At 44.0% G+C, this 19,315-nt stretch overlaps 1 protein-coding gene across 4 annotated transcripts in view; it reads left to right on the top strand.

Annotated features, from left to right (window-relative positions):
- Window positions 1-18,347, top strand: part of LOC148507840 (protein kinase C delta type-like) — a 140,135-nt gene extending 121,788 nt beyond the window's left edge. For all 4 annotated transcript variants that reach the window (XM_088445500.1, XM_088445499.1, XM_088445503.1 and 1 more), the window contains 3 exons: window positions 7,552-7,768; window positions 8,362-8,642; window positions 16,359-18,347. In XM_088445500.1, the coding sequence (XP_088301626.1) occupies window positions 7,552-7,713 (162 nt within the window). In that variant the 3' untranslated portion in view covers window positions 7,714-7,768; window positions 8,362-8,642; window positions 16,359-18,347. The remainder of the gene's footprint in view (window positions 1-7,551; window positions 7,769-8,361; window positions 8,643-16,358) is intronic.
- Window positions 18,348-19,315: the final 968 nt, after the last annotated feature.

The raw sequence follows: 19,315 nt of genomic DNA, 5'->3' as shown, positions 1-19,315 counted from the left end.
ATACATCCTGCCCGACTATCCTGATCGCTCCCCCGGGATCTGAATCCGGTGCGTGGCTGGCGGAGGGTGTGGTGACCGCGGTGAGTGGAGCTGGTGCCACTGCAGGGGCTGACTTACCCACCGGGGGGCTATACTTGAGACACGGGACCTGGTCACATGCGCCGCCGGCGCCATCTTGTCTGACGGGGCAGCATCCTAGCAGCAACTCCTGTGTGACGGGAGGAGGTGATTCCCAGCGGCCAAGCTCTGAAACACCCTGCGGGCTTCCTGCGAGGCTGACGGTGAGAGTTCCCTTCCTGGTCCTGTGTGTGCGCTCAGCTCTGCTTCCTGTATTGCAGGGCTGTGCTTGTTAACTTGCCTGCTGATTTATATGCGGACCCAGCTTCCTCTGCATCTCACCTCCTGGCAGCAGCTATTATTAATATAGCTCTTTCTGTGCCTCATATATAATACGCAGCTACGAAGGTAGTGGTGTTGTCAATATCTATTCTATATACTACTGTTCCCTGCCTCATACAGCAATATACAGTCAGCTCCTCCTATACATATTGTTATGATGGGGAAGAATTCGGCTGCGGCAGCTAAACTGGAAAAGTTCTCCAGAGTACCCCCTGCACAATCCACTTCTGCTGCACAGGGAGACAAATCCCCTCCTACATCCCCTGCAGAATCAGCAACCTCAGTTGAGTCGTCTGACGCTGCGCTTCAACGAGTTCTTGAGGCGGTGACAGTTTGTGAGACTAGGCTGTCAGAGATGATCGGGAAGGTACAGTCTGACCTCTCAATTATACACCATGACCTGCAGTGTGTGCGTGAGAGAGTTGGTGAGGTGGAGACTCGCACTTCCACTTTGTAGGATAAGATAACTCCTTTAAGCGTCCGTGTTGACTATGGATTCCCAGCTTATTTCCATACAGAGGAAAATGTCCGACATGGAGGGACGCCTAAGGCGTAATAATGTCCGTTTTGTGGGGTTGCCAGAGAAGGAGGAGGGAACCAATCCTGAAAAATTCCTGGAAAAATGGCTGGCTGATACGTTCGGTTCTACTTCTTTCTCATCATACTTCACAATTGAGAGAGCTCATCGGGTGCCATTTAGACCCCTGCCACCTGGGGCACCACCACGTACTCTAATAGCGAAGTTCTTACATTTCCGTGACCGGGACTCTGTTCTTAGATTGGCCCGAACTAGCGGTCCATTACAATGGAACGGGACTCGTGTTTCTGTTTTCCCAGATTTCACTATCGAAATACAAAAAGATAGGGCCCAATTTCTCCCGATTAAAAGGCGTCTACGTGATCTTAATATTTCATACGCCATGTTATACCCATCCAAGCTTCGTGTTGTTGCTGATGGTGAGACCAAATTCTTCACAACTCCGAGGGAAGCGGCATTGTGGCTGGACCGCCGCAGACCAGCTACGGAAGCACTGGCTAATGATTGATATCCTGCTATTTTATCTTGTGTTACACCAATTATATGTGGTTACAAGTCTGCCGCATAATGCGTTTCTGTTATAGTGTATATGGTTCATGCTTTAACAATACTGTTATTATGTAGACAAATTATCGTATATCAATAAGGGTCTGGTGATAACATTATATATTTATAGATATATTCATATTTATGTATAGTATTTCTGTGTAGTAGCATTTTGTCGTATATGGTCAGATCCGTATATGTTTTCTCTGCTGGTTAGATACAGGATAATATATATTGCAGTTTCTAAAAATATGTTTCTGTTCCCGGGGGAAGACTCCGTGTTCGGAGGCCTCCAGGTGTTTTGTTCTTTGGTTATATATATTTTGCTCCATTTATCTTATGCAAGCAAGGTAATATATTTTATTGAATTGTTTAGTTTAGATTAATAGCATGGGATAGGGGTGTTCAGGTATAAGGTATGCCTAGGTTGGGTTTGGTATACAGGGTGGGGAGTGTTATAGGGGTTGGGTCCATGCTAGTTGTATGGGATAGTTTGCTTATTTTCTTTTTTTTCTTTTCAGTTGTAGTGGTTTTTTTCTATTTTGTGTGTTGTCACATACTTATTCTTCATATGATTCTTTGGATGTTTAAATATTTTTGTAACTGTCTGAATGACCACTTCACACAATATTAATGTTCTCACTTGGAACGTGAGAGGCTTGAACGATAGGGTTAAGAGATCGCTGGTGTTCAGACAGGTAAAAAAATACGCTTCAGATATAATTTGTCTAAAGGAGACTCATTTGACGGGTGGGAAATTGTTGTGGTTAAAGAAGCCATGGATAGGATGGACATATCACTCCTCACATACTTCAGCGTCACAAGGTGTGTCTATTCTAGTGCGGAAATCTGTTCAGTTCCTTTTGGAAAAGGTGCAGTGTGATGCATGGGGTAGATATGTGTTTTTAAAATGTAAAATTAATTCTATATCCTTATTATTATTGTCAGTATATATCCCACCGCCATACTCCCATGATGTTCTCAAAAAGGTCGCCGAATTCTTGGCCTTATTCCCGGGAACACCTGCTCTATGCGTGGGGGACTTTAATAACATATTAGACCATCTGTTAGATAGACATAAAATGTCTGCTCCAGCTACACAGGGGAGGGGACCAGGTTTCTCGAATATGCTTGGAGGAATGGGCCTAGTTGATGCCTGGAGGGTGAGGTATCCCTCTGTGAGACAATATTCCTGCTTCTCATACACACATTCAACATTTTCCAGGATTGATATGGCTTTAGCTACACCAGATTTGTTGCCTAGAATCCACAAGATAAAATATAAGACATGGGAGATTTCTGACCACTCCCCAATAACAATCAGTCTGGACTTGGCGGGTCAGAGGGGCCAACAATTTTGGAAATTTAATCAGTTTTGGCTGTCACGCATAGGCTCTGGAGCCGAGCTGGAGGTGGAGTAGAAAGAATTTTTTGAATTAAACAGTGGTACTGCATCTGTTTCGGTTTTGTGGGACACCTTTAAGTCATTTCTCAGAGGCTCTCTTATTCGTAAAGTTGCTGGCTTGAAGTTTTCCTGTAAAAAAGTTGAAATGGATTTAGAGGCTTCATGCAAATCCTTGGAGTTAGCCTATATTGCTGACGGTTCAGAATTAAATAAAAAAGCATGGTGGGATACCCAAAAATTGTGGAAGGTTTGATGGACAAGGCCCAATATAAGTTACTTTTTAATTCACACTTGCAGTATGCATCAGGTGATAGACCCGGTTCCTATCTAGCTAACTTGGCCCGAATTGAACAAAAGTCACCCAATACAGTGATAAAACTAGTTGGGTCAGATAATGCTGTATATGTGCGCACCCCAGATATTGTTGAGGAATTCGTTAAATACTACTCTGACCTTTACAGGTCTAGGTTGGTCCATTCCCAACAGGAGGTGCGTGAATTTCTGTCTGCTGTATCACTCCCGACACTCTCCCCGGAGGCAAGGGACTCTCTTGACTCCCCATTGACATTAGAGGAAGTAGAGGTGGCCCTCAAATCGTTCCCATATGGTAAAGCCCCTGGCTTAGATGGGGTCCCCTTGGAGTTATACAAAAAACATAACAAAACATTTATACCTCAGCTATTGGAGCTATTTAATCAAATTTATGTAAATAATATGTTGCCAAATTCTATGTCTGAGGCACTGATAGTTGTCTTACCTAAATCAGGTAAAGATCTTACCAGGACTGAATCATACAGACCCATTTCTCTCCTCACTACAGATGTAAAAATCCTTGCAAAAATATTAGCCTCCAGGATTAACCGGGTCATAACCCAATTGATTCACCCTGATCAGACAGGCTTTATGACCGGTAAGTCCACGGCAATAAATTTACGGCGGTTATTTACACACCTACAGATAAAACGTGGGGATCCACAAACCTCTATTATCGTGTCACTGGATGCCGCCAAGGTGTTCGATTCGATTGAATGGATATTTCTCTGGGAGACTATGGAACGTTTTGGTATTGGCCCGGGTTTTATTAAGTGGATAAAGCTTGCGAGGGTGTCGGTGAACGGATTTATTTCCACATCCTTTTCTCTGTATAGGGGAACAAGGCAAGGATGTCCCCTGTCACCCATCCTGTTCGCTATGGCCATTGAGCCCTTGGCCAGCATGATTAGAAATCACGCCGACATACATGGGTTTCAGCTAGGATCCAGGGAAGATAAAATTGCGCTGTATGCGGATGACATACTACTTTTTGTCAGGCACTTTGATACCTCTATGCCTAAGGCCTTAGAGGTTATTGACTTATTTGGAAAATATTCTGTCTTATTAATTAATTGGGATAAATCATGTATCCTTCCCTTCAGGGAGTCTTGCCCTGACATTCCTGTTATAAATCTTCCTTTAAAATGGGTGAATTCATTTAAGTATTTAGGAATATGGATCTCTAATACCCCTCAACAATATTTGTCACTGAATTTACTGCCGCAAATTGCCTATCTTAAATCTCGTGTCCCAATTTGGAGTAAACTGCCACTAACTTTAACGGGAAGAGTGAACCTTGTTAAAATGGTTCTCCAACCTAAAATCCTGTACATTCTTTGTCATTCTCCGGTGTACATTCCTCAGAAATTTTTTAAACTTTTATCCTCTCTACTGTGAGCCAACAAAAGAGTCAGGATCAAATTAGATACTTTAACTAGGCCTCGTGATTCTGGTGGCTTGGCATTACCCTTTTTTAAATTTTATTATTTTGCTGCACAATTGACACATGTATGGGAATGGATTTATAACAAGACTGGTGATTCCTTGCCTTCCATTGTCCTGGCTCACTATAAGACAGGCCTATCTCCATTGCGACTATTGTTGAGTGATAATATACATATAGTTAATATGCCTTTATTAAGGCAGGCCATCTCTATCTGGAGACTGGCTTCACGTCTATTACAAGCGGAGGGCATAAATCCAGATACTCCTCTTGCTCATGCTAATTGTCTCAGGGAGCTCTCTGCTCTTCAGGTCGGTGAGGCCTGGGGCCAGTGGGGTATAGTCTCTATTGGGCAGATATTTCAGGCAGAAACACTAAAGTCCTTTCACCAGTTGCGTCTAGAGTTTGATGTCCCCAACCATTTCTTCTTTAGATACCTCCAGCTTGGACATGCCATCAATGCCCAGTTCTCTGAAGTTCCTTTATCTCTACAGGAGTCTCCCATTAAATCTTTATTGCAATCTATTGGTTCTGGCCACTTAATATCTGGGATTTACTCTAACTTGTTGAGCAAGCATCATAAGTCTGAGTTATTATCTTTAAAACTGCAATGGGAAAATTATGTTGGAGTAATGGAGGAGGATGATTGGAGAGGTATCTTGCTAGCCCTCGTTTTGCTACCACGTCCATTAGATACCAGCAGATACAATACTTTATAATACACAGAGTATATATGACACCCGTCCGATTAATGAGAATAGGGGGCAGGACGGATTCAAAATGTCCTAAATGTAACTCATCTGAGGGGAACTTTTGGCACTTAATATGGTCATGTCCTCTGGTGAATTCCTTTTGGCAGGGGGTACTCCGTGTTATAATTTCTATGGGTATACCTCAAGATATCCTTACCCCTACGACATGCATTTTGGCTGTGATTAATGTAGACACAATCGATAAACATGCCATACGATACACTACTAATCTCTGTACGCTTGCCAAAGTATGTATAGCAAGGGAGTGGATGGCGACTTCAGGGCCAAACCTGGGAACATGGCTATCCTTGGTTGGGGCGGTTGCTGCACATGAAAAGTATGTTTATACTGCCAGAAATGCAGTGCAGAAATACTATGCTACCTGGGAAAGATGGCTTGATTCTCCACATAGTTGTTCAAGGATGACTGTGCCTAACCTGTTCAGTGCTTAACTCCAGGGAGTTACGTTACCATAGTACGCGAATGTTGTTGTGTGAAAAGGCATTGCCGTATATGTATATGTCAAGTTATATATTTGCTGTTTTCAAGTCATGTGAAGGAAGGAATATAATTAATTTGCTATTTAAGTGCTGTGAAGTGAGACCACACACATTTACCTTTTTCTTTTTGAATTATGTATTTAGTAGTTTTTTATTGTATTATTTACAATGTTTTTACAATGTAAATTTATTATGCATTTAAAAAAAACAATAAAAATTTATTGAAGTAAAAAAAAAAGAAAAGCGGCATAACAGCATCATCTCTTTTCTCTTGTCTTTTATCTCCACATTTATATTTTTGGGCGCCGGAACAGATCTAGTGAGGAGATAAGAGTCCACTTCCATCTTTTACCCTTCTGCCCCAAAGTAGCCTGGGGTGCAATGCAGTATGGGAGAAAGCAGGAAGAGATTGGTCTCTTCCTGCTTATCTCCCCTGAGGGTGCACATAATGCCATCCTTTAATGGTGTTTTATTGTAGTGAGAAGCTTTGCTTCTATAATTTCTTAAACAGAGTTTTGTGTGCAGTCCCTATTGAAACCAATGGGGTCTGCAGCACTGTTATTAGAAAAATAATGCTGGACAAAAGCCTTTATTTCATTTACTAAATAAACCCCACAGTGCCTTGTGCCTAGGTGGTGTCACTCTTTCCTAATGAATTGGCAGACTTCATTCTCATAAATGCTGGTCCAGGTCACAAAGAGATTTCCTCCTCTGGTTCATTGGCAAACCATAACATAGACGCTGCTCTGAGTAAAATCAGCTGTGAGCAACCAGTGCACCAACATTTCCATCAAGGCAAGATGTCGGCATCTGTGGAAGACCACAAGTTAGCACAAGCAAAGATGCTGGGCAGAATAAGGGAGCTCATTATGAAGCGGGGAATAGGTATACCGGCACTCCTATATTTCCAGAGCAGTAAGGTCTGAGATTTATATTCTCAGAGTGATATTTTGGAAAGGAGGTAAGGGTGGACATGGTGCATTACCTTTTGTACAAAGGGAACATTTCCACTATTAATGGGGCTCTTCTTAGCCTTCATATTGCACTTTGGGGGAGAACGGCATTTATAGCATCTTACAGTATTGCAGGAGAAACACTAAATGTTTGTTAATGAATGGGGGGAAATAAAGTGGTTGGAGTGTTAAGTGATAGTTACACTTTCTATAGTGAGCCTCTGGAAATTCATTATCCTCTCTGCACACCAAGGTGCTCTTCTAGGTTACGTAGGCTTCTCCTGAGAGCACAGAGTACACAGAAGTTTCATAAATGCCATTTTTCTATCTTAAGGTGCATATACACATAAGAGTTTCTGTCCAACCATCCAACTAGTTGATTGGTTGGAATGAAAATCTGGTAACGTATGAAAGCAAATGACAATCAGCAATTTGCTCCCAAATGCTGCAAAATGGCCAAAAACTGTTGTTTGAACAAATTGTTTAGTTCAAACATTTAACAAACTTGTCTGACGACCATTTTCATCTGTTTTCTGGTATTTAGGAGCAAATTGCTGATCATCAGTTACTCCCATACGTTACCAGATTTTTATTCCAACCAATCAACTAGTTGGATGGTTGGACAGAAAATCTTTATGTGTGTATGCAGCTTTACACATTGAAATGAAAGATGCAATAATCACTTATTTCTTCTTTCTGTAGCCAACCATTCCTCACTCTGGATGCAGAAAGAACCACCTGGAAAGTCTGGAAGCAGCAGAGGCCAGCAAACAGCCAATAACATCCAAGGACCAGGCAGTATTTCATGGGTTCTCATTTACCAACTCCACCTGGAGAACCCTGCCAAAGCCACCCTGCCTATAAGTACACAGAGCTCAGGCGGCAGCACTGCTGGTTAAACCAATGGAGGTCTCTGCATGTATGTACATAATATACTTATATATTATTATTTGTAAACAAGGATAAAGAGAGAAAAAAGGGAGCTAGAGCTAGTAACAATAATGTACAGTAAGGAGCAGTAATAATCAATATTCATGATGAAAGGTGTTCAATAGGCTTCTCACAAGACTAAATGGAGAAACAATAGCAGTCTTGAGATTATTACCTAAACTGACATACAGCTTGAGTTACGCATAAGAGATATAATAAAATGGGGGAAATGGAGGATAGGGGGTGAGGAGAGGAGTAGAGGCCTGTCAGGGATGTTAGCAGAGGATGGACACCTCAGAAGAAGCAAGAGAACCATGCAAAATCAGTTGTTTTACGGAGCCTTATGGTACGTGATCCAGGGGGAACAAATGCTGGAGAATTTATTACAGCGCTCATGAAAGACGCTAGTAATGTACTCTAGATGGTATGTACCCCAAACGGAACTGATCAGTGCAGTGGATGATTGGGTTATTGTATGTCATGTAGAGCGTAACAGCCAGGGCTGCATGTAAATGGTTGTAGAGTGTATCACCAGAGATAGAATAGGGACAGGATAAATAATAAGGTGTGTTCTGTCCACAGATCATCTGGTAACATCAGTGAGAGCCAGCTAGTGGAACACCGTCATGCACATGAAGAGAAGGAGCAAGGATTCCACCGAGGTCGTCAGATGAACTCGTTACTTGGTGAGTATAGTTTGGTCAGGGACATGAATGGTGCTGCTCTCGCAGAAATGGCCTTTCTTTTTTTTACAGAAATCCAAGGCCGGTGTACAAGGCAGGGATCCTCTTCTCCCGCATCAGTGCTGCGTCCATCAGTGAGGCCTGAGTTACATTCTCCGAAAACGGCTGGATCACATCATGGTGAGTCAGGAATTTGAGGTGTCTCTCTCTTACTATCTAGCTCTACACACCCTTACTTATTGGCATAGTGGGCAGGATCATCTATAATATATTAGGACCAGGGAGTGCCCAACACCTCCTGTACCAGCCCTAGTCCTGTTTCTATTCAAGCACTAGCCATTCTCTGCTCACCACACTTTTCTATCATATGCCACCCTTTGCATACCAGCTTCTATCTCACATTCCATGCCCTGCCCACCATCTTTTTGTTCATATCCCCCTGGTCACCAACTTTTCCCTCACATGCCCCCATGCTCACCAGATTTCTGTCACATGCCACACACTCCCTCCCAGCTGTTCTCTCACATGCTCCCACAGCCACCATGTCTTATGACACCCTCTGCCCACCAGTGTTTATCCCATATGCTAACCCTTGTCTTTCACATTTTCTCACCCCTGTCCTTCCATGCCCAATAGATGTTCCCACAAATGTCACGCAATGGACATTACACAGACCATACATTGTCCTGACACTTTGCCAGCCTGATATGTACAGTACTGATACAAGTACATTATATGTACCACACTTTATGCTGACAATATTCCAGCCTCATATATGTATAGTACATACTGTATACTTAGCATATTATACGGATCACACTCTGCCCTGATTCTATACAAGCCTCATTTATATACAGTATCTAATACCCAGCACATTACAGGGACCACACTCTGCCCTGATTCCATGCCAGACTTGTATACCGATACCAAGGCTATAACAGGTATCATACTCTGCCCTGACACTATGCCAGATTCATAGATGTTCAGTCTAATATCCAGCCCGTTGTAGGGACCACATTGCCAGCCTCATATGCACATTGCCAGCCTAATATACAGATCTTCTCACACATGCCACCCTTGCCCAACCAGCTTTTTCTCATAAACGACACTCCTGCACAAGAGCTTTTCCCACACAAGACCCTCCCTTCTTCTGGGCACTATTTCTTTACTGTTATTTTCCTTCTAAAACGGTGACTGGCCACACAAATACTCTGTGGTTGGAGGCTTTATCATAAAAAACAAGGTAACTAAAGCAAAACAAATTACTTGATAAATATGTACTTTTCTATCTATTCTATCACATACCACAATCAGCCCACCAGCTTTTCTAGCATATGCACCTTCTAAACAATTACTTTGTTCCCAAATGTCTCCTGACTGGCAAGTTTTCTATAACATGCCAACCCTACCCACCAACTTCTCTCACATTCCAACCCCTGCTCACCAGCTCCTACCTCACATAACCCACAGTCTTTTCTATCATATGCCACCTATCAGCTTTTATCTTACACCCCTATTCTCTCGTATTCCGACCCATTCCACCAGATTTTCTCTCACATGTCACTTACTACCAACCAACTTTTTCTCTTACATGCAAATTGGAGGTCCTGACATGGGTCCAGAAAAGTAAGATCTCTGGGGTTAGAGTGACCCCACTGTCATCTGGTCATTGCTACTTCACTGTTGTTTTGTTCTAAAATGGTGTCTAGGGGCTTTATAATAAATAACCAGCTAAATAAAGCAAAACCAGTGACTTCATACACATTTCCATGTATTCTCACATGCTACCCCCTGCATTTTGCATGCAGATACACCCTCAGTTGCACACACAATATAGGCATGCCGCATATCGTTTTAATCAGCAGAAGCTGTCTGCGTCCTATTCACTCTGCAAATTAGATGCATTTGAAGGAAGAAGTCCCAAGGAAACACGCTCGGCGCTGCCGCGTCACATGTTGCTCGCAAGTTTATGTGTAATGCGACATGTAACGCATGGAGAATAGATGTATGTGGACGCATCTGTAAAATACTGTGCTACCCCCTGCTCACCAGCTTTTATATCATGCAACACCCCACCCACCAGCGCACACTAAAATATAAGTGTAACAAATTGTGTAACACAATTTAATTGATACAATGCTAACCATAAGTAGTCACTACTATGCCAAACTGGTTGTTTTCTGCATCATGTCTGACATGTGAAGGGACATATTTTAGGCTGATGTGTTTGAATGAAGGAAGTCATACAATGACAGCGCCCATATCACATAGGGAACACTAATTTTAAAAATGCTCAAGAGGGATTTGTTACATTTTCCTGCTTTCACAAACATATATTTTCCTAACATTTTCATATAAAAGTGTCATAAAACGGGATGCAGTTATTATACCGGTGGACGGGATGCCGGCAGTCGAAATACTGACACCGCAATCTGGCCGCGTGGGCATGATGCCGCTATCCCAATGGCCATCAGGATACCGGTGTCGGCATCCTGACCGCCGGAATCCCGAATGTCCAGACGGCAGGTAAGTATGAAGGTAAGTGGGGAAGGGAGTGGTTACTATTAGGCACCCCGGGGGGGACTAATGCTGCCCATCCACTACATGACATAGAAATGATAGCACTATTACGACATTTTGTTCATGCTGTCGTTTCTATGTCTGTGATGTGCCTACACTGAATGAGCAGTCGTTCAGTGCAAACTCATCAATCATCTGGTAACATGCTGAACCTGACATTGCCGTCAGGTTGACCAGCATGTTTGCCCGATGACAGATGTCCAATATGACCAGCGTGCACGCGCATCGCTGGTCGTATTAGACATTAAACTGCATGATTTGCGGGCGATTACCAACTGATTGAGAGATAACGACAGTCGTTATTGCTCAATCGCTAGATTTAATCACCTAGTGGATGGGCAGCATAAGCGTTATGCACCCCCCGGTAGTGTTAGTGTTAGCGTGCGGGGAGGGAGGGTTAGGGTTAGGCATCCCGGGGGGGGGTTAGTGTTAGGCACCCTCCCGGAGACTAAGGTTTAGGGTGCCAGGAGGGGGGGTTAGGGTTAGGCACCACTGGTTGGGGACTTAGGGTTAGGCGAGGTTAGGGTTAGGCACCACTGGTTGGGGACTTAGGGTTAGGCGAGGTTAGGGTTAGGCACCACTGGTTGGAGACTTAGGGTTAGGCGAGGTTAGGGTTAGGAACCACTGGGGGGGACTCAGGGTTAGGCGAGGTTAGGGTTAGGCACCACTAGGGGTGGGTTAGGGTTGGGGGGGTAGGGGTGGGAGAGATTACTTACCTAGTCGCGTCAGGATCTCCTGCTTTTGGGCTTCCAGAGATGGTATTTGAACCTGTGGCTAAAGAGCTGTTGATATTTCAATACCATTCCCAAAAAACAGCCTTATATACTTAGCTACACATACAGTTCCACACAGAACTAATACATGTTCTTATCTACAGAAGGGTTCAGTGTTGTACAGAGTAATGTCCCTTTGTTTTATTTATTTCCCATCCTCCAGAATTACTCCAAATGGTTTGGAATACCGCATACTTGCCGACTAATTTTTTCTCCTCCACGGGAGAAATCCGGGGAGGAGAAGCAGCTGGATGGCAATGGGGGGGGTGGGACATGACGGTCCAAGTAATTAAGCCCCGCCCCATCGTGGTAAGTTGCCATGATTCACACAGCTTTAAATAGGGGTGGAGCCAAATGACGCGATTCTTGCAGAATCGCATCACAAAACCCTGTCCCCTACACGGGGACACGCAATCGCCGCAGAAATTTTCCCTATACTGCCCACTTCACTAAGAAGTGGGCAAGAATGCGGGAGAAATGCCTACTCTACCGGGGGTGCGGGGCTTACCTGAAAAATCATGAACCTCCCGAAACTTCTGGGAGAGTAGGCATGTATGGTATACCGGCAGAGCCGTAGCTAGACATTTTGGTGCCCTGTGCCAGAATTTGCATCAGTGCCCCCCCCATGTTGTAAACAGGGCAGACTTGCCTACCCTCCCGATTTGGTCAGAAGCCTCCCGATTATCGGGTGCTGCTCCCAACCCCCGGAAAGGCAGGCAAGCCTCCCGGCTGCCGTCTGACCCCCCAACTACAACTAGAAACACCCCCGCAGCAAGGGGCCCGATGATGCAATTTGCGCTAAATCGCATCATCGTGGCTCTGCCCCCTGCTTTACAATGCCTTTATTTTCTGCATTGTGAAGAGGGGGCGGGGCCATGACAGCGCGATCACACGGATACGCCCCTGGCCCCACCCCCATGCAGAGTCAGTGCCCAACCACGCCCCCCGCTGTGCGCAGGCATTCAGCTCCCTCCCGGAAGGAGGTAGCTGTATGTCGGCAACTATGAAACAGGGACAGTGAGCGTTACAGGCGCGCGTCCGAAAAAAGGGTGTGGCCACACTATACTACCCCCCAATTCACATTACGAGACATAGTAGTTCCCATTATGCACATTACATTACATAATAGTGTCCCTTATACATGTTAGTAATGCCCCTTACACATTATGACCACACAGTAGTAGTGCCCCTTACAGATTACGCCACAGAGTAGTAATGCCAATTACAAATTATGCCCACAGTAGTAGTGCTCCTTACACATTATGCCCACAGTAGTGATGCCCCTTACACAATATGCCCTCAGTAGTAATGCCCCTTACATTATGCCCACAGTAGTAATGCCCCTTACACATTATGCCCACACAGTAAAATTCCCCCCTCCCCCTTTCACATTATGCCCACACAGTAAAATTCCACCTTACGCATTATGTCAACACAGTAAATATGCCCCCCCTTACACATTATGCCCACACAGTAGCCCCCCTCCCCCTTACACATTAGGCCAAACAGTAAAAATCCCCCCTCCCCCTTACACAGTATGCCAATTAAAATCAGCACTTAGCTTTATAACGAGTCGGGGGTGGGGGCATTAGGGAGCCGCAGTCTCTGTATCTGCCGCAGTAGAATGGCAGCAGGCCAGCGGCTCCTCATCGCACGCCACCTTGGGACTGACTGGGAGATGTCATAACGTCTCTCCCAGTCCACAAGTGATACTACCAGAAACAGAGAGGAGCGCTGCCTGGTCCACTGTAAAGTATATAAGTAGCGGTGTGCCCGGTAGTTAAAGACCCAAGCAAATCGCTAATATTAATCGTTGTAGCGGGCAGTAGTAGCCATGATCGTAGGTGGAGGCGGCCGGTTCCGCCCACAGAGCAAGTGCGCTCTGTGCGGACGCACCAGCCGCCCCACCCTAGCTACAGCCATGTATACCGGCACCCAATCCCCTGCTTTCATTAAGAGTCATTTACCAAAACTCCATTTATATTTTCTAGTTACAGATTATTATTATTATTGTATATTTATACAATGTCTGGTAATATGTAGCTAGCAATGCAGGAACCTGTGCTGATTATAAACACCTAAGGGCAGATGGGAGGGTGCTGGTACCTAGCAGAAGGAAGTGGCTATCTTCTTTATATACACAAAAACTGGACTGCACACCCTAATTTGCACACCAGTGGAGGATTCTAACTAGGGGCAGTGGGACTGCAGCCCCCCCAGTAAAAATCTGCCACTGTGAGACCCCACCAGTGATCTCTGCTCTGACTCTGGCACCGCCCACTCACTGGCGTGATAATCAATAGCAGGGCAGGCACAGCAGGGAGCAGGAGACAGTCTCCCTGTGTAGACCTGCCCTGCATGTTGGCACTGGCAGTATAGTATAACAGCCCAGATGCTTTTATACTACAGCTGCGCATGCACGTTTTTTCCCCCTGAGCCCGGCTTTTGCACTTGTGCAATACAAGATTAGGAGCCTGGGCAGCCCCCCGGCTGGGAAAAGGTAAGAACCGCCACTGGTGCACACTCTTAGGGGTTTATTTACTAAAGTGAGAGTTTTTAGAAGTGAGGATGTTGCCCATAGCAACCAATCAGATTCTAGCTATTATCTTCTAGAAGGTGCTAGTTAAATGTTAAGTAGAATCTGATTGGTTGCTATGGGCAACATGTCCACTTCTAGAAACTTTCACTTTATTAACTATAACCCTTATTCTTTGGAAGGATTATGATTAGATGCCTTTTTCTCTAATTACACTTCAGGCTCTATGAGGACCAGTTGTGGGCTGGATGTTGGACAGTCATTAAATAATATAATATGACAATGTGCTATAACAACAGATATTACCGTTCATCAGTCTACTGGATAGATGTATGATAGAAAATTATTACTTGGTTGCTATGGACTACATCATATGATTTATCTTAGTAAATCAGCCCCCATGCCTTAATAATTAATAAGAATTAAGTATAAAATAAAAGCTCATTTACTAACTGCAACATATGACGACATTCAGTGTGTGTTCTGTTTATTTAAATGTGCGTATTAGGACATGTACAGGGGAAGCCCATGTTATACCTTTGGTAACTGTCCACAAAATGGAGATAAATCTATTTTGGATGGATTGTGGTGCACGTGGAAATGTAGATGACAGGGATGCCGACATTCTGGCTGCCCCTTCCGGGAGGGAACAACCAGTTTGACATAGCAGGGGAGCGTGGCCGGCATAGGGTGGCATGGACAGCTTACCCGGCATTTGCGGGCAGAGCGGGGGCATGGCCATGTCTCCTTTTGGCCCCGCCCCCTCTATACAATGCCTCCTATTATTGCACCATCACCCTATTCATTAGTTTCCCATATTACGCTTTCTCCTAAAACAAGCATCACCAACCATATATTAATAATGACTGGGAGGGTACTGGGAGGGATGTGGACTGTTTTTACTGCATGTGTACCTTTTATATGTCAGTGCTTTTATTACAAAGCGTATATGTGCACCTAGTCAGGCATTCATATGAGAGATGTCTGGGTGATACAAAAGCTGTCCTGATAGCATAGAGGCCCTGATTCAGAGCCGGACACTGTTTCAGAGCGCTCGCTCAGAATCAGGGCGTTTTTTTGTTTTGTTTTAGCCTCCTGGTCGCTCGCATAGCTGTGGGTGACAACCCACAGCTTTTGCGAGCGGCCAGGTGATGGTTGTTACCATTGGGGCTTGTGACGAAACCCTTGGGGTACGGTCTCTTTCCCGCAAGCCCCAGTGAGTTTCCGGCTCTAAATAGAGCCAGAAGCTCACCACTGACATCACTGGTGATGTCAGTGGTGCCTCCCACAAACGGCAGGCGTTCCTTCGGGAACTCCTCCGTTTGTGTAGCCACCCCCCCTGCCCGCCTCCAAAACGGGGCGAGCTGTCAATCACAATCGACAGCCGCCCCGTTTTGGTGCGAGACCCGTAGTTACGGAGCGCCAGTCACTGGCTGGGTCTCACGCATGTGCACGCCAGAGGCGGCACATGCACAGGGGGCAAACATCGACCCGCTTGTGAGTGGGTCTGAGTTAGACCAACTCTTAATTACAGACACCTTCTAAGATCCTTTAGCAGAGAAAAGCCTCTGCGACCACCCACTAACCAGAGAATGCCCCTATAAATGCCCAATCTCCTTCCCTTCAGTCTCAGTTACATATCACATCCTGCAAGTGTAGCCCCCATATTTAGCTACATACACTGATTATCCCAACTTCTCCCACCAAGATGTTGCACCACCCCATAGATGTGCAGATCCAGGTGCTTACTGTATAAGTGTGCGCATTAGTGCAAGAAGAGATGTCACTAGGCAGCATATGCTCTGCAGGGGTGTAATATTACATGTGGTATATAACCCGGCTATATTACTGCATGCTGTCAGCTGTTGGTGAGTAACAGGGAATAAACAGAGGGCACAAATGTAAAAAAAGATGCATATAATGTTATACAGTATCTAGTTGTACATGTTACCAGAGTGTACATGTGTAATAGGTATACTGATCTGATATTCATTTGTAATTATACAGCACATCGAAGACCATGTAGATGAAGTTTATAGAAGATCGAAGATTGTAGAAGACTAAGAATTTTTATATTTTATGAATAAGATTTGTTATATGTTTTACCTTATTTACTTTTATACTTATTTATTTACATTTATATTTTAATATTTATAGCATTTTAGTATATATTTAATAAATAAGAGATAATAACATCAGTGGTGTGTGCTGGCCGGCTGGAAGGGGTGGTTTGGAGGCCGGATATAAATAAAATAAATTGATATAAAAGTGAATGGATTGTAATACAAGGATGGTTCAATAAGTACGGTAACATAACCTCTCACATGTGTAATATTCTCTATTTCATTCTAATTTCCCACCAGGCCAGAGCAGGTAGACCACTGCTTCCCCTCACGGCCGTTACACGGCACATATAGAAACCGTTGTAATTCCTACACCGTTCACCTGATTTGGATGTAATTACCCTCAAATTAAATCTGAAAGTCTGCAGTTAAAGCACATCTTGTTTGTTTAATTTCAAAGCCATTGTGGTGGTGAATAGAGGCCAAAATATGAAAATTCTGTTAATGTCCCAATATTTATGCATCTGACTGTATATATAAAATAAATTGATATAAAATTGAATGGATTGTAATACGAGGATGGTTCAATAAGTAAGGCAACATAACCTCTCACGTGTGTAATATTCTCTATTTCATTCTAATTTCCCACCATGCTAGAGCAGGTAGACCACTGCTTCCCCTCATGGCCATTACACTGAGGCTCATATCAGTCATACTGTCCCAACATCAGTAACATGGCGGGATTGGCAGAAACATGGTCAAACATTGAGGTGCGTAGTGTGATCATTTCTGATCTGAAGGGCACATCAGCAGCTGAAATTCATCACCAACATGTCGAGGTGTACGGTGATAACGTCATGTCACAAAAACAGATTTGGGTTTGGTGCACTGTCTTTGATAATAGCAGAACAGATGTTTAAGATGAACAGTGATCTGGACGGCCAAGCATGTCTACCTCAGATGACAATTTTTGCCACATTGAATATCTGATTCAGGAGGACAGACGCATTCGAGTTAGTGATATTGCCGATGAACTGAACATCTTAGTGGACACAGGAGCTCATTCAGACCCGGTCGCTAAGCTGCGCTCTCACACAGCTAAAAGGGGTTGGGTATGCAAATTATTCGATCGCACTGTCTGGTGTAAGGACACCCTCTATGTCTTAGAGAGTGATGGCAGAGCGAAAGCACGCCGGTATAAAGACACTAACTTTTCTCACTTAAGACACGTCATCTCCAGGAAGTGTATGATTAATCGGAACCATCGAGAGCCATCGGAGCTGCACGCAGCGCTTGAGGTAGAGCTTATCCCACTGCAAGCACTGCGATCACTGCAGGCTGAAATACAACCAAGTGACGTGTACAGTGACGCAACTTTACTAATTATGCATACCCATAAGACGCCGTTTTGATGCCCAGACACGCCTGCGTTTGCACCACCACTCCCCCGTTTACAAGCACCTTCCCCTGTTACCTCCAACAATGGCACTGTCACTCAAAATAGCGTCCTATCTGTGTACTACGAGCGCACGATTCCCAGACGCAGTGATTGGTTCGTGCATGTGTACATTGACACATATGCATGCGCAAATGTGTGATAATCGCCCATAGAGTGCGTCCGCAGCTTAGCGACCGGCTCTGAATCGGGCTCACTGTACACAACATCGTTCATGAGCAACTGGGGTATAGGAAAAAGTGTTCACGCTGGGTACTGAAGAACCGCACAGAAGTTCATAAAGCCAATAAGTTGGGATTGTGTCTCATGCACATGACACAGTACCATGAGGAGGGAGTGCAGTTCCTGCAATATACACAATGAGAGGTCTTGTTACCTGATTTATTGGGCCACCCCTTGTATATAAAATAAATTGATATAAAATTGAATGGATTGTAATAAAATATGAAGAATTGTAAAAACAAACACAATAAATGTTTTCCAGAACATTTCCTGCTGAGTGATGCATTATTTAGATACTTGGTGTACGGAAAATACCAGGAAGCTTTCTACAATTCATTATAATAAGCGCAGTTACATGTGGGGCTGTTCTATAGGAATCTGTGGTTACCAAGCTGTCTAACAGAATATAAACTCACTAACGTGTATTATCGTGTTACCATATAATACCTTCTAAGATAAAGACACAGACAACAGTGTTGGCATTTAAATATTTTGTCAAATTTATTTCTGACAAGTCATTAAATTTTTAGACTATAAGTTAATACTAATAATGGTGACGGCACAAAAAGCACGCACGGGACAATTGCAATAAAACCGTTCAAACAAACACACACAAGCCAAGCATTGGTGATCAACTCTCCTTTACCTTCAACCACCGGTCCAGGTGGTATAGCCATTTCCCGTCTAGGACAATTGGCTGTTGCCTTACTCCACTTCAATGAGAGCGCACCCACTAAGCCTAAAGCTGGCCACACATCAGACCAACTTTCCTCCAACCAACCAACTGACCAACCGTCCAACTTGTCTGTCCAACTAAAACGCTTCCCCACCCATCTAACCAACTTTTCATCCAACCAGGCAATCTGCCAATTTTTTCAACAGACCAGCCAACCTCTGTCCAACTTGTGATGTCACAGAAGTAGGCGGAGACTGCCTGCCTACTTCTGCATGCTTTGAATAAATATATTGAACACACACACACACATATATATATACACACACATATGTCTGTGTGTGTTTAAATATATATATATATATACAAAAAAAATTATATATATATATATATATATATATATATATGTGTGTGTGTGTGTGACACTGGATAGTGCCAAATGAGGGGATGAGAGTTGGGATGGATTGGTGGGTACGGAGCCGTGATGGTCGGGGGGAGGGTGGCCGGATGCAGTAGAAGTCAGATGGTCATAAAATATATAGGGGCCCAT

Source organism: Taudactylus pleione, unplaced genomic scaffold (assembly GCF_031769625.1).
Source record: "Taudactylus pleione unplaced genomic scaffold, aTauple2 ptg000381l, whole genome shotgun sequence".
In the NCBI taxonomy this organism is placed as follows: Eukaryota; Metazoa; Chordata; class Amphibia; order Anura; family Myobatrachidae; genus Taudactylus; species Taudactylus pleione.
Note: the sequence above shows the minus strand (reverse complement) of the source record. Positions and strands in the feature narration are given on the sequence as shown.